The sequence below is a fragment of the Planococcus citri genome, chromosome 5 (assembly GCF_950023065.1).
Source record: "Planococcus citri chromosome 5, ihPlaCitr1.1, whole genome shotgun sequence".
Lineage (NCBI taxonomy): Eukaryota > Metazoa > Arthropoda > Insecta > Hemiptera > Pseudococcidae > Planococcus > Planococcus citri.
Window position 1 is genome coordinate 6,751,710 of NC_088681.1, and position 15,701 is coordinate 6,767,410.

Consider the following 15,701-nt stretch of genomic DNA (forward strand, 5'->3'; position numbering starts at 1 on the left):
TTTCGTTCGAACTTATGCAGCTTTCGGATGATATTGTAACAATTGATTACAGCGAACTTTCGCGCCAAGTGAAATGAACTTTAATAAAAACGTGAATTATTATCAATAAATCACTCAAGAAAACAACAAGGATCGATTAAATTCTCTATTATGTATTCAGTATCTCCTTCGTAAGATGTACGTTGACAACTTGGTGACTGAATTTTACAACGTTATTCTCAAACAAGTAAGCACTTTCATTATCATATAGCTCGAATATTTTACTCAATTTTTCACTAATTCTCTCATTTCTACTTTTCTTTCACTTCTAGAAAGTCTTAATATTCGTCAATTACGATATCGATGCGATCTGCGCAGCTAAAATACTGCAAGCGATATTCCGCTACGATTCCATTGTTTATACGCTGATACCAGTTAGCACTATTTCGGATCTGATAGTCGCCTATAATGAACATAAGCAAGATGTAAGTTGATCGTTTCTATTAATTATATATTCTAGTACTCAAGATTTCATTCTACAACAGCTGACGGTTTGTTTCACCTTATAGGTTAAATACGTAGTGTTGATCAATTGTGGCGGTACGATAGATATCGTTGAAATTCTCGAACCCGAAGAACACGTAATATTTTTCGTAGCCGATAGCCACAGACCTACGGATGTTTGTAATGTGTACAGTAGTTCGCAGGTAAATTTTATCTTATAATTAACTCTTGTCAAATGACTAGTGTAGTATACTTTCTCTGTGTACGGTTACCGGTTACAGATTCGAATGCTTTGTAAAGCTGGTACCGACGAAGAAGTGCCTAATTTCGAAGATATCTTCAAAGATGACGACGATGACGAAGATGAAGAAAACGAAGTAAGCATCTAAATACACAAACAGGATTATTATTATCGTCGATGAGATTTTTAATACGGTTTATTTGTATAGATTGATGATTCCGATGACGATGGCAACGTCGAAAGTCAAGCTTCGAAACGTGCCAGATTAGACGAACAAACGTTGATGAGAAGACGCGAGAAACGATTATGGGAAGAGAACAGAAAAAGGATATTATTCGAATACGTTCAGTTCTCCTATTACAGTCGTTCTGTAAGAATCCATTGCTGTTTTCTAGAAAGCTCGGTTTCATTCGATTAAAACTTGATTTATGTTTTCAGAGTTCGATTTTAATGTACGAGTTATCGTGGCAGATTCATAGAGATAATATAGATTTATTATGGTACGTTTGAAAGCTTCTATTCGCCACTTCGATCATTTCCAATGCTCATAGAAGTACTTCTGTTTTATTCAGGTGGGGTATTGTAGGCGTTGTCGAACAATTCATCTTAGGCAAAGTAGAAATTCTTCAATATTTGAACGAAATCGAAAGAATATCAGCTCATGTTGGCCGACTGTGTCCTCACGTTCAAGATCACGGTTCTGATATCGCATCTCAATCTCAAAGTTCCAATGCTGGTTCTACCGCTAGTCGGACATCGTTAAGGATAGATTGCGAAAAAGAGTATCCTTTTTATCTCATCGTCATCGTGCTAGATGCTCTACGAGTGTATTTTTTTCAATCACGTTGGGTGTATTGTTTTCCTTATCTTCTGTCAACAGTTTGCAGCTGGCTCTGTATAGGCATTGGACGATCGAATCTAGTCTACGTTACACTATGTTGACTGCAGTTGCTCTGAAATTATGGGCTATCAAAGGAGAGAAACGATTACAGCAGCTTCTTGCCGAAATGGAGTACGTTCAACTCAGCTTCACTTACGTCGTGAATTATTATTTTTTTTTTAATCTCAGTTTCGTTTGCGCAGGTTACCATTGGCCGAAAGTAGGCAACAATACTCAGCGATGGATTTGCATTTAAGAAAAGAATTCCATTCGATGATGGAGAAAATCTCAGTTGCTCGTAACCTGGAACATGTTACTTATCCGTCCTTTACTCTTATACAAGGTTTTAGAACCAAATACCAAGCTGCCGATTATGTTTATTCAATGCTCGCTTTATTATCGAATACTGTGAGATAACCTAATTCTTTACCCATTATGGTGAATTTATCGTTCAAATGATTTCATTCGATGTTCGTTGATTGTTTCAGAGTCGAAGTAAAACCACTTCCGAATGTTTTTACGAAGCTATGGATTGTCTATCTCGGTCGAAAAAAGATCTCTTGGACGAAGGAATAGAAAAATCTAAAAAATTCCTCGGCTATATGTTTCGTCACGTTCAAAACTCTCTCGACATGAGACAAATAATCAGCGCCGGACCTTTCCTTTATTACGTTATTCAAGAAGTAAGCTTCAGATCAACCTGTTCTGCTGTGTTACTCGACGTGTGATTAATTTTTACCTTATTCTATTTTTCAGGGCACACTGAACGCTAAATATTATTCGAATCCAGATTGTTTGTGGGTCTTGGCGAATTTCGTATTGAAAGCTTACGTGGCGTCTTCGCGAAAAAGCAAAACTGCTCGGTTACCTTTGATAGCATCAGCTCCGCTGGAAGAAGGGTATTGTTTAATTGTTGGTGTTCCTCCGGTCGCTGAAACAGCGCCGAGAAGGTATGTGGTGGATTTTATTTGCTATCTTGGTAGAAAATTTTCGTTTTTTTTTAATTTATAATTTTTGATGCATTTTTTTCGCAGTTTATTTGGCAAAGCTTTCGAGCAAGTTGCGGAGAAAACCGGATGTTCTGTAGCTTTAGATTATTTTGATTCCACTGGTAAGATAATATGATGGTCGATTAGGCCTGTGCTTTATTTCAAGTTATGTCTGATTTTCATTCGAACGAATCTCTCTGAATGTTATTTCAATGAAATTAGCTCGAATTCGGCGGTTAGGTTGGAGTTGAGAGGTTTGGTTTGGAATTTTCAATCCACTATGATAAAATATTGATCGACATGAAAAATCAACTCCGCGGAAAATGATTGGATTTGATGAGATTCGGGCATTTCCTTTCCTGGATCCAATTTGACTTAATTAGATCTGGTCAGATCAAAGTTTTGATCAGAATAGATTGATTCACATCTGACCAGATCTGATCAGATCCAGAAATTCTTTGAATTTGATGAGAATGAGATCAGTTCAGACCTGATCAGCTTCCGGGATCAAAAATCGATATTCGAATTCCAAAATTGAAAAATTAGCGATTTTCGGTCTCAAAATGATCGGACATGTTTGAAACAAAAAATCAATTCCAACCTTAAAACTAGACTTTTGGATCTAAAATCGATAAATCGAACCCAAAAAATCGATTTAATTACGATTTTTGATCCCATATTGATATGATCAACCATGTTCGAAATAGAAAATCAATTTCAGCTTTTGAAACAGCCTTTTAGATCAAAAATCGATAATCGAATAATCGATATCGATTCATTTGCGATTTTTGATCTTTAATATTAAACATGTTCGAAACGAAAAATCAATAATTTTAGCCTCAAAATTTTCTTATGATCATAAATCGATTAATCGAACCCAAAAAAATCTATTTAATTGCGATTTTTGATCCCATATAAATATGATCAATCAGGTTCAAAATGGAAAACCAAATTTCATCTTTGAAAACAGCTTTTTCAGATTAAAAATCAATAATTCATCCCAAGAATTAATTCTTTTAGATCGAAAATCGATAATCGAATAATTCGATCAATCGATATCGATTCATTTGCGATTTTTGATCTCTAATATCAAACATGTTTGAAACGAAAAATCAAATATCAATAATTTCAGCCTCAAAAATAGACTTCTAAATCATAAATCGATTAATCGAACCCAAAAATGGATTTAATTGCGATTTTTGACCCCCATATCAATATGAAAAATCAATCAGATTCGAAATGGAAAACCAAATTTCATCTTTGAAAACAGCCTTTTCAGATTAAAAATCGATAATTCCTCCTTTTAGATCGAAAATCGATAGTCGAATAATTCGATTAATCGATATCGATTCATTTGCGATTTTTGATCTCGAATGTTGAACATGTTTGAAACTGAAAATCAATTTTAACCTCAAAAATAGACTTCTGGATCAAAAATCGATTAATCGAACCCAAAAAATCGATTTAATTGCGATTTTTGATCTCATACATATCAATATAATCATCAGGTTCGAAATGGAAAACCAAATTTTATCTTTGAAAACCGCATTTCAGATTGAAAATCGATAATCCCCCCCCCAATTGATTCATTTGCGAGTTTTGATCTAGTGCAATCAATGATGTTCAAAATGAAAAATCAATTCATCTCGAAGTAGACTTCTTGGTCAAAAATCGATTAGTTTCGTGAATCATGAATCATGTTCAGTTTGATATTTTTTAAGTTTATTTTTTGACTATCGATCTTCTAAAATTTAACTCCGATTTTATTTGAAAAAAATTGAGTAAAATTGCATTTTTCCCCTCCCTCCTTTCAAAAACCGATAATTTTGAACATTTGGTATTCAATTTTAAATTTCGATCATGAGAGGTGATCGATCTTTCGAAGCTGATCAGGAGGTCTAAATTTAAGTGACAAAATTCGTGTTTTTTCATATTTTTTTTTACCCTTAAAAATCATTTTAACTCCAAAAAATAAAAATCAACTTTCGGATCAAAAATTGATCTTGATCAAAAATCAATTTACTTTTGCGATTTTCGATCTCATATAATCGATCATGTTGCGGAAATATCTTTTTGTTTTTTATTTAGCAAAAATTGCATTTTTCATCCAAAAATGTGTTTTTTTGAAAGAATTTAGTTTTCGATTTTCGATTTTGATCATAAAGAGTGATCGATCTTTTCAAACCCATCATCATTTTTGTTCTGAAAAAATTTACCCAAATCGCGTTTTTTCTCAAAAATCGATGTTTTGAAAATCTACATTTTCGATGAATCTATTTCGATCTTTGTTATATGTAGATCAATTTTTCAAAGAAGATCAGGAGGCCTAGCTCCCTAGATTTTGTGAGTTTCGACTCCCCAAACACTCCTCAACGATTTCCAGCCACAAAAAACGAATTCTCGTACTTTTTTGAAATTATTTTCAATTTTTTGTCATCTCTAAAATTTTTTAAAATCTAGGAAGCTAAAATTTGGCATGTGCCTTTTGGAGGTGGTGTCCTTGATGCTCTTTCTGGAGACTTCAAACCACGAAACTCTCCTCATTGCTTTCGAGCCACAAAACAGTGGAATTTGGAGTGTTTTTTTGGCAGTTTCTGATTTTTTTTGTCATCTCTGGAGCCCGTCTCACTCCTAAAAATTGATCTCGGAACCTGAAATTCGGCATGTGGAGGGGAGGGTTGTCCAAGTGAAGCAAGAAAAACCCAAATAAGAAAAAAAATCAGACTTTAAATTGTAACGATATACTTTATTTCAATTGTTTATATTTTATTTTCATCGTTCGTTTTGTTTTTCTTTACAGTGATGAAAATACAAACAGTAGACCGACCAAAAATATTCGACGCACTGACCGTATTGTTAAGTTGATGTTTTTAGCATTGATTTTTAGACTAAAATGTACTTACGTGAAATTTTGAATTTTTTTGTTTTGTTCTTTTCAAAGACTTCGTGTTGTATGTATTATTTCTTATTTCTACGCCTACTCTGAAAAGACTTCATTTCGAGTTGTGTTGATTTTCAAAATCGACTCGATTCTGTGTTCTTCGTTGATAACTTGTAAATTTTCTCGTTCAATTATGATTGTATCTTTGTAATTTATTTTTCTGTACTGATGAATTTGAAATTAGCAATTTTTTGTAATGTATTATTTTATTGGATGTATAAAAAATATTTACTTGTAATATTGCTGCTATTATTTTCTTACAATTAGTGATAATAATATTCAATTTGCAAGAATAAGATGCCTATCAAACACTTCGGTCAAAATCACACCGAAAATTCCAACATTTCAATTCGAGCACCTCCTCTTGAATTTGGGTCTTACATTTTAGCAAAATAGCTTTCCGAAACATCTGTTCGCTAAATATCACCAATGTTTCGGTATTTTCAATGAGGAGGTGCAGTATTTGAAAACTTTCATTTTTCATACAACTTTCACATTTTCGGTCCACATCTTGAACTGAACAAAATTCACCTCATTTTACCAAACGCGATCTTCACTCTTGGACACGACGACGAAACGAATCAAAAGAAAACAATACCTTAAAACATAAGCAATATTTATTACAATATTATAATAAACAGGATAAAAAAAATAAATAAAAGCGCGTCTATGGAATATCGACACGTTCCCATAATACTGTGCCATTACTCTGAACGTGCTATAAAAAAAGAAAAACCATACAATGGGGACTGGGAGTGAGAGAACCAGGGAGATACAATAATAAGTAAACCAAAAATAGTATATCCTCGAACACAACAAACAACAACAACAATGAAACAGGAAAAAAAACGTTTAAAATTGGTCAAATTAGGGTATAGAGGTGGTAAGGATAAGGAGATGGGGAGAGAGGGTTAAGAAAAATAGATAATAATAATAATAAGGTATCACATACCATCATCTTCGATTGATTTCAAAGATGGCAAACACGAGGCGAATAATCAAAATAACAATTTACCATCGTTACTAGTTGTTGTTGTTGTCGTCGAATTTGTACCAGAACCAGAGGCCGTAGCAGGTGCGTTCGATGTGGTGCTAGTGGAGGGTGTACTGGTGCTGGATGTCGGTGGTTGAGCGGTGTTGTTATCGGTTTGTTGAACTAGAGACTGGTTGAGGAAAGCCATGTTTGAGGCTTTGATCCGGGCTGCTGAGCCGAGCAGCGTTGGGCAAGGAGATATGCAAGGAGTAGAGCAATGACTGGTGCTGAGATCGCATTGGTCTAGTAGTCTGAGTAATTCTTCGGCGCTAGGTCCTCCTCTGTTTTGCGAGGCTGCGAAATAAGACAAACGATCGTGAGTTGAAGAATAAGATAACGAATATTTCATTCTGAGAAATAAAGAAAAAGGAGCTTACCTTGGTCCTTGGCGCATAAATCTAAAGCTGTGGTTAAATCCCACATTTGAAGAGCTCCGTTACTGTGTCCGGTGAATATGAAACGTCGAGGTCTGGAGCCCATTCTGTTCGATCCGTCGCATTCGTGAACGCAGAAACAGGTGATTGTGATACCGTCTACAGCTCGAATTACGCAAACTCTGCACAAAATCAGATCAACATTTTAATTAAACTTAGGTATAAGTAATCAGAATTTTCTCAAAATGGGATATTCTAGTACATCAATTCGACCAACAAAAAAAAAAATGTAATTTTCGAAATGTCTCAACTTCATATTGATTTCACCATTCAAAAGCACCCCAAAGAACATTTTTTTTTTTTTTTTTTTTGAGCTCCAAGTCATCTCTGGTGGACTCAGCTTCGGCTTTGAAGCTGAAAGGCTCTGGAAATCCCACCTCTAAAATCTATCTTTTAACACCCACATTCATCGCTTATTTCAATGGTCCGAAATTTTTTCACCCCCCCCCCCCCGCTTTTAGGAATTAATATTTTAGAAAAAATATGTACGTACCTCTACCTACTCAAAAAATGTAATAAAAATCCCAAAAAGTAAATATAAAGAGGAAAAGGTATTCCAGGGTACTCTCTCCCCTCCCCTCCCCCAAAGCGTTCGCAATTTTGAGCAATGAGACCGTGTAACTGCTCTAAAATTTCAATCTGACACCCAGTGCAGTAATCCTCCGCCCCCTCTAATGAGAAGTCAAATTTTAAAAAAGTCGAAGGCACTTCAAAAATTTTTTTAAAAATTGATCTCAAATTTTTTGGAGAAGAGATATGTTTGTGTACCATATATTAACAATCTCCATTTTGAAATTTATTTTTCAAATCTTACGTCGATGTTAATTTTTACGTATTTTTAATTGAAAAATCCTACATTTTTGGCAAAATTGCGCTCAAGTTTTACTTGGGGACAAATTAAAAAAAAAATCTTGCTTTGTTCTGTTAAAATTGCTCGAAAGCCCAGCTTTTTACCATCACTGCACAAAAATTCTAGCTTTTTGCTAAAATTTCTAAAAAAGGGTTTTGTTTTTTGACCTACAAAAGAAAGGGGGAAAAGTTTCCAAAACTGCAGAAAAGTACTACTTTTTGATGAATAAAATTGCAAGAAAATCTTGCATTATTTTGCAGAAATTTTCCAGAAAAAAAACCTTGCCTTATTTTGGCGAACATAATTTTCAAAAAAAAAGGTTTTTAATGTTCATCATTTTTTTTTATTTTACGACCAAATTGCACAAAAATCCTGCTTCTTGATGAAAATTAGGTACAATAAATCAAGTTTTTGTTTTGCCAAAATTTCTAAAAAGCCAGAGCGTTTTTTCTTTTTTTTTATTTCTTCAATATTGTGAGAAAAAATTCGTGTTTTTTATCAAAATTTTACAGCAAAAGACAGTTTTTTTTAATAAAATTTTTAAAAAGTGGAGCTTTTTGGAAAAATTGAAAGAAATTTCTCATAATTTTTTATCGAACTTTAAAATTTGTTATTTAGTTACTTACTAATTTGCTTTTTCCAGAATTTTTCTTTTCAATTCTCCAGGAAAATAAAAAAGTTTCAACCCAACTCCAGTTTTTTTTTTTTTTTTTTTAATATAATTTTACAAAACATCGTTTTTTGGAAAAAATTTTAAAAAAGTGCAACTTTTTGACAAAATTTAAAGAAATTTCTCAGTCATAATTTTCGATCAAACTTTAAAATTTTCTTTTTATTTGATTTTTTTAGAATTTTTTTTTTTTTAGTTCTCTTGGAAAATGAAAAAAATAATCCAACCCTGTTTTCCCCCCAAAATTTAACAAAAACACCGTTTTTTTGTGAAAATTCCAAAAAAGTACTTATTTTTTTCCAAAATTGCAAGAAATTCTTCATCATTTACAATCAAACTTAAAAATTTTTCATTCAACTGTTCGCTTTCTCAGAATTTTTTAGCTCTTTTTAAGAATGAAGAAATGTTGAACACCCCCCCCCCCCCCGGTCAAAATTAAATCATTTGGAAAAAAAACTTGATTTCCTCTTCAAAGTTCTGAATTTTGCAATAATTTTCTAGGAGTCCTTTTTTTTTTTTTTTTACCAAAATTGCAACAATAATTTTGCATTTTACAATTTTTTTCCATCAAACTGTGAAAATTTTCATTTATTCTCTACTCGTTCTGAATTTTGATTTTCCTCTTTTTTGTAGCCCTCTTTAAAAATAGAAAACCTCTAATTCAAACAAATGGCATAAATAAAATGTCACCCCGTTCCCTTCCTCTTGAATGAAAAACTTGAAAAAATGTAAAATGTCCCGCAAAAAATCCTGCTTTTGAGTCATTTTGAGCTCTCAATTTGACAAGGCTGCAAAAATGAAAAAAAATCAATTTTAATTCTTCAATTTTTTTCACTACATATTTAGGAGAAATTGAAAACTGAAACCGAAACCGTAATTGAACAAAATCTAAACTGAAAGCTGGAAATAATTACTTTGAGCTTCAGTTTTGATTTTTCAAATTTCATTTTCTCATTTTGGTTTTGTTACTTGAAAAAATTCATTTTTTATAGCTGCAAATTTTTTTTGAAGATTATTTTTTTTTCACCAGTTTTGAAGCCAAAAATCCTGCTTTTAAGTAATTTTGAGCTCTCTATTTGAAAAGGTTGCAAAAATGGAAAAAAAATAATTTTTCAATTTTTCCAATTTTTTTTTTACTATTTAGAAGAAATTGAAAACTGAAACCGAAACCGTAACTAAATAAAATCTAAACTGAAAGCTGGAAATGAATTTACTTTGAGCTTCAGTTTTGATTTTTCAAATATTTTTATTTTCTCATTTTGGTTTTGTTACTTGAAAAAAATCATTTTTTATAGCTGCAAATTTTTTTTTTGAAGATTTTTTTTCAACAGTTTTGAAGCAAAAAATCCTGCTTTTGAGTAATTTTGAGCTCTCAATTTGAAAAGGTTGCAAAAATGAAAAAAAAATTTCAATTTTTCCAATTTTTTTTTACTATTCAGAAGAAATTGAAAACTGAAACCGAAATCGTAACCGAAAAAAAATCTAAACTGAAAGCTGCAAATTATTATTTTGAGCTTTAGTTTTGATTTTTCAAATTTCATTTTCTCATTTGGTTTTGTTACTTGAAAAAATTCATTTTTTATAGCTGCAAATTTTTTTTGAAGATTTTTTTCCAACAGTTTTGAAGCAAAAAATCCTGCTTTTAATTAATTTTGAGGTCTCAATTTGAAAAGATTGCAAAAATGAAAAAAAAATTATTTTTCAATTTTTCCATTTTTTTTTTTTTACTATTTAGAAGAAATTGAAAACTGAAACCGAAATCGTAACTAAATAAAATCTAGACTGAAAGCTGGAAATGAATTTTACTTTGAGCTTCAGTTTTGATTTTTCAAATTTCATATTCTCATTTGGTTTTGTTGCTTGAAAAAAATTCATTTTTTATAGCTGCAAATTTTTTTTGAAGATTCTTTTCCAACAGTTTTGAAGCAAAAAATCCTGCTTTTGAGTAATTTTGAGCTCTCAATTTGAAAAGGTTGCAAAAATGAAAAAAAAAATTTCAATTTTTCCAATTTTTTTTTACTATTTAGAAGAAATTGAAAACTGAAACCGAAACCGTAACTAAATAAAATCTAAACTGAAAGCTGGAAATAATTATTTTGAGCTTTAGTTTTGATTTTTCAAATTTCATATTCACATGCATTTGGATTTGTTACTTGAAAAAATTCATTTTTTATAGCTGCAATTTTTTTTTGAAGATTTTTTCCAACAGTTTTGAAGCAAAAACTCCTGCTTTTAAGTAATTTTGAGGTCTCAATTTGAAAAGGTTGCAAAAATGAAAAAAAAAATTATTTTTCAATTTTTCCATTTTTTTTTTTTTTTTTTTTTTTTACTATTTAGAAGAAAATTGAAAACTGAAACCGAAATCGTAACTAAATAAAATCTAAACTGAAAGCTGGAAATGAATTTACTTTGAGCTTCAGTTTTGATTTTCCAAATTTTATTTTCTCATTTTGGTTTTGTTACTTGAAAAAATTCATTTTTTATAGCTGCAAATTTTTTTTGAAGATTTTTTTCCAACAGTTTTGAAGCAAAAAATCCTGCTTTTAAGTAATTTTGAGGTCTCAATTTAAAAAGGTTGCAAAAATGGAAAAAAAATTATTTTTCAATTTTTCAATTTTTTTTTTTTACTAAGTATTTAGAAGAAATTGAAAACTGAAACCGAAATCGTAACTGAAAAAAAATCTAAATTGAAAGCTGGAAATAATTATTTTGAGCTCAACTTTTCAATTTTGTCGTAAATTCAATTTACCAATAATTGATCCAATTTAAAAAAAAAAAAAAAAAAAAAAAAAAATAAGGTACAAAAAAAGAAGGGGAAAACTGGAGAAAAAATTTAAAAATTCAGTTTCATTTTTCAGTTCTAAATTTTTAATTTTTGCATTCTTTTTTTTTCAACGTGATTTTCATAGTTTCATCACTTTTAGTTTTGTAGCATCGAAATTTTCCAAAAATGATACACAACTAACCTTTTACCATTCGATGCCAATCTCACGTAGAGTTCTGGAGTTTCTGGAATTACTTTTTGAACGAATACTTGTTCGTCGTCTTGTTCTCCAAATGGACCTGAAAGAAAATCAATTCAAATTTCATGAAATACAAGTAAATACATTTTTTTTCCACGTTATTATTACTCTAATTTTTCTCCCACGGGGGCTGCTTTGAATTTCGTTTCACTTCAAAAATTTGATCAAATTCTCTCTATTTTAAAAATGAATATCGAACCCGAATCCAATAATTTTATAAGTAAAAATAACTCACCACAGTCGTTACCAGCAGTATAACTGATACATGGCTCAACCTCTTCCAAAGAGACAATTTTAAACGACGCTACCGGAGTCGATCCAGGTTGAGTCGATATCATTCCGCGGAATCTGGTCACACTCCAGGTACGAACGTGATTATATTCGCAGCAAACAGATACTAAATATTTTTCCGACAGTGTAACCTAATTTTTTTTGTAAAAACAAAACCATATTAATGTAAGGTAGGAAATTACTCCATTATGGATATATACTCGAAAGTAGATTTTATTATAGGCTAATAATCGTATTTGTACCTTGGTGACTGGACTCTGATGCACTGTGAATGTTTGAAAAAGCTGGGGAGCATGGCCGACGGTTTCAGGATGTTGGACTATGACTCGAACTGTACCGGAACTGGTCCCATAAGCTATTTCGATCCAATTACCGCATAAACCTGTGTAAACACGATTAATAAAAATGGAATTAATATTTGGGCAATTTAATATTTTGGAGAGAGAAAAATAATATTTTTTTTTCACAATATTGTACAATGATTCGAATTTCTCATACGAGCATTTTATTCCCTCCCTACCCTTCTATGCAGCCTTTAAAAACGACTCAAAAAACAACAACACCAACAATAAATCGACACAAATTTCATTTTATTTTATAACAATCGTCAATTTATGAACTTAAAATATTGAAAATATACTATATTGAACATCTTCTGGATCTTCACTGGTGACTTTCTCCGAATGTTTTTTCTTTTTCTTTTTTTTCTCACCATCTTCGTGATGTTCGGTATCATTTTTTTTCTTCTTTTTCTCACCATTTTCGTGATGTTCGATATCATTCTTCCTTTTCTTCTCACCATCTTCGTGATGTTCGGTATCATTCTTCTTCTTCTTCTTTTTCTTATCTTCATCTAGGTGATTCGAATTCTTCCCCTTTTTCTTTTTCTTCTTCGCCTCCTGCTCCTGCTCCTCAGCAGCAGCTTTCTTCTTCTTCTTTTTCTTTTTTTTCTTCTTCTGCTGCTCCTCCTCCTCCACCACCACGTGTTCTTCTAGTTCAAGCCCAGCCTCGTGATGAGCACCACCATCAGCTTCGGTATGCCTTTCGGATATATAATGACGATGACGATGCTGATTTTCAACTCTGCCTTGTTCTTCAGATACCTTGGCCACATCGCCCAAGACACCAGAGACCCTTTCCAGCTTATCGACGATGAAACCGCCGGTTTTCGAGATAGCATCCTTGGTCATAGTCATCAATGATTTATGCTTATTTTGCACGTGCTCCAATTTATCGATGGTTCCTCCTCCGATAAACGAGATACCTCGCTGAGTATAGCTGAGCAGTTGATAGGCGATATTGGCCAAGACACCTCCGGCTGCTACTCCGCTGTTGGCTGCAGCTGTAGTGAAATGATTCGCGGCCACGGTCGAGGCATCTTTGACTTGTTTGGCGATACCGTGAAACCCATCGTATTCGAAATCGCTTTCTGGAGTCGCAGTTTTAGCTTTGGCTTGGTTGGATTTTACATCGTTTTCGTCTGCGTTGCTCGGTGCTGTGAGAAATTCGTTGATATCGAAACGTCTGTAGAGGGTTCTCGATATAGATATCTGTATAGAATAGAAGAAAAATATCAGGAAATTAACTACTACGTTCGACTTCCCGCTCTTCCTGTAAGTACAGTTGCAGGCCGGAAGATGATGTAATGATAAATCGATAACGTTGTTTTTTTTACTTACTTCTACTAGTGTGCTGAGAAGAACTATCAACGAGCTTAGTTTATTGAAATACATCTTGAATCCATCGTAATCATCTTTGGAAACGACGAAAGGATTTAGCATCTGAACGCGATGGTCGTCAGAGAATACGCCATTCGCGTACTGCCAGCACTTGTTTAAATAATATTTTATTATTTTGCTACATCGTTAAACGAAACTGTTATTGACGTACGAACCAATAATGCCCACGAGTCGTACATCTTACATATTATTCATAGGAAGCATTGTGTATCTTAAAATTTTACGATCATTATTCTATAGGGTAGTGTCCTGCCAAGCAAACCTAGCGGTATATTGCATCTGTTCTTATGACAAAGAAGACTCGACAAATTTCAAAGGTGATCTGTACATCGCAGGAACATGAATCGTATATTATTATGGTATGGTTTGATACGTATTGAATCAGTTTTTGTTTGCATAGACATGTATGAAACACTTGTGGAAACGTCACTTTTGACAATTCAACTACCTACCTATCTATAAGTCACGTGTCAAATGGAAAAATTCACAGTGCCATAAAAGCAAAATAGTCGATTCGTTTCATTACCATATTGAACGTAAAATTTACTATCATTGCAGCGTTTTTGATTCAAAATATTCTACAGCAATCAATAATAACATATCTAGTGGTATTAATTTTCATTCAGGGAGGGAGGGGGGATTCTTCTCAGAATGCGTTTTTTGAAGGGTTTTACGTGATCTCACAATCAAGGCTGTTTATTTTAACCGATTCACTTGAAATTTGATTAAAAGGTTCGAGGTGGAAGTGCTATACAGGGCAATGACCCATCGTTTTTCAATTTTTTTCCAATTCCAATCATGAGGGCAATGCATCATTGTGAAGTTGCACAAAGATCATTAGGTACATAGACCATTTATAGACCCAAATCTAAGTAAGAGAAATTTAGTGGAAATTGATGAATTTTGATTAGGAGAAAGGGGAGGTAGGTTCGAATAATAGCACAGCGACCTAGTTCACATTTTATAATTGAATGGAACAGCGAAAACGTTCAAAGGTAACGCACAGAATTTCGTTAAATCAAATAAATCCACCATTAAGACAAAATACATCCACTTCCACGTCAAATATTCTGCAAAATTCACAAGTGCAAACCAAAATGTGAAAGTTTTCAAAAATTACACCACTTGAATAAAAATATCCCCACATTGGTAAAATTTAGCGAACGAAAAAAATCGAAAATCTATTTTGACAAAAAGTAACACCCAAATTCAAGAGGAAGTGTTGGAACAAAAATTGGCTAATTTTGACCCAATCAATCGAGGATACATTTTTCAACGTTTAATTGATGACCTCTACCGACATGCAAAATATTAAAAAAAATCGGCGACCCGCATTCGTGCCTATAAATTATTTTGACATGGAATGATCCTGAATTTTTCCCCCCAGATCGATGATTATATTGAAATAGGAAATTGGGGAGGGGGGGGGGGTCAATGAGGTCGTTTCAGGTGCCAAATCAAGAAATTAAGCTGATATTATTTTGTATTCGACTCTCCCAAAAGAATAAACCAGTCCATATATCATGCCAAGGTCATGCCACACAATTTCTTCAATTTTCAAAAATGTTTGGGGTCAGTGGTTGAGGCGTGGGGGGCGAATCAAAAAAAAAGTTGATATTCGTATTCTTCACTTACATGAGAACCTAGTATGAACCGTATGTCACACGATTTTTTAAATTTTCAGGAAATTTGGGCTATCAATTTGGGTGGGGAGGGGGGGTGTGTTGATGGGACCGAATTTAAAAAATGAGTTGAAGCCCATTCTTACTCATCACTCCCAAAAGCCTAATAAAGTAATAAACCATAAAATATCATATCATGCGACGTTTTTTTTCAATTTTTAGACAATTTGGAGGGTCAAGGGGAGCAGTGGAGGGGTTGAATCAAAAATATGATTTGCAAAATAATGACTTGAGGTCAAGTTTCCAAATTACAACACATACATCATGTGACATGTCGTATCATACGTTTTCTAGAGCGCAGAATAGAATTTATACGAATTTTACCCTTCCAACCCCCTCTCTCCCTCCCTCCCTCCCTCCCTCCCGGGGATTGGTACACCAATCTCCATGAAAATTGAAAAAATCGTCTGACATATGGTTTATTAGGCTTTTGGGAGAGCTGAAT

The 15,701-nt window shown here is 33.0% G+C and overlaps 3 protein-coding genes across 3 annotated transcripts in view; 1 reads left to right on the top strand and 2 right to left on the bottom strand.

Annotated features, from left to right (window-relative positions):
• On the top strand, positions 1 to 5,772 carry Cdc45 (cell division cycle protein 45). Its single transcript, XM_065368552.1, has 13 exons — positions 1 to 226; positions 312 to 464; positions 549 to 686; positions 765 to 860; positions 933 to 1,094; positions 1,163 to 1,224; positions 1,297 to 1,506; positions 1,605 to 1,736; positions 1,808 to 2,012; positions 2,093 to 2,287; positions 2,361 to 2,554; positions 2,639 to 2,715; positions 5,394 to 5,772. The coding sequence occupies exons 1-13, from the start codon at positions 176 to 178 to the stop codon at positions 5,456 to 5,458; spliced, it is 1,740 nt and encodes a 579-aa protein (XP_065224624.1). The 5' UTR covers positions 1 to 175; the 3' UTR covers positions 5,459 to 5,772.
• A 361-nt stretch (positions 5,773 to 6,133) lies between these two features.
• Positions 6,134 to 15,701, bottom strand: part of LOC135848614 (BTB/POZ domain-containing protein KCTD3) — a 40,923-nt gene continuing 31,355 nt past the window's right edge. The window contains exons 7-11 of the mRNA XM_065368551.1: positions 12,078 to 12,217; positions 11,780 to 11,966; positions 11,488 to 11,584; positions 6,945 to 7,123; positions 6,134 to 6,861 (exon numbers count right to left, since the gene is read on the bottom strand). Of these exons, the coding sequence (XP_065224623.1) occupies positions 6,533 to 6,861; positions 6,945 to 7,123; positions 11,488 to 11,584; positions 11,780 to 11,966; positions 12,078 to 12,217 (932 nt within the window). The 3' untranslated portion in view covers positions 6,134 to 6,532. The remainder of the gene's footprint in view (positions 6,862 to 6,944; positions 7,124 to 11,487; positions 11,585 to 11,779; positions 11,967 to 12,077; positions 12,218 to 15,701) is intronic.
• Positions 12,231 to 15,574, bottom strand: LOC135848616 (uncharacterized). Its single transcript, XM_065368553.1, has 2 exons — positions 13,515 to 15,574; positions 12,231 to 13,385 (listed from the first exon to the last, which is right to left on the bottom strand). The coding sequence occupies exons 1-2, from the start codon at positions 13,614 to 13,616 to the stop codon at positions 12,456 to 12,458; spliced, it is 1,032 nt and encodes a 343-aa protein (XP_065224625.1). The 5' UTR covers positions 13,617 to 15,574; the 3' UTR covers positions 12,231 to 12,455.

Excerpts from the sequence above, each read along its gene's own strand:
- LOC135848616 (XM_065368553.1), bottom strand. The coding sequence starts at position 13,616 with ATGCTAAATCCTTTCGTCGTTTCCAAAGATGATTACGATGGATTCAAG. Across the intron at positions 13,386-13,514 it reads TTCTCAGCACACTAGTAGAA|ATATCTATATCGAGAACCCT; the intron begins GTAAGTAAAAAA and ends TATTCTATACAG.
- Cdc45 (XM_065368552.1), top strand. The coding sequence starts at position 176 with ATGTACGTTGACAACTTGGTGACTGAATTTTACAACGTTATTCTCAAA. Across the intron at positions 1,095-1,162 it reads TCTCCTATTACAGTCGTTCT|AGTTCGATTTTAATGTACGA; the intron begins GTAAGAATCCAT and ends TTATGTTTTCAG. Across the intron at positions 2,013-2,092 it reads TCGCTTTATTATCGAATACT|AGTCGAAGTAAAACCACTTC; the intron begins GTGAGATAACCT and ends TGATTGTTTCAG.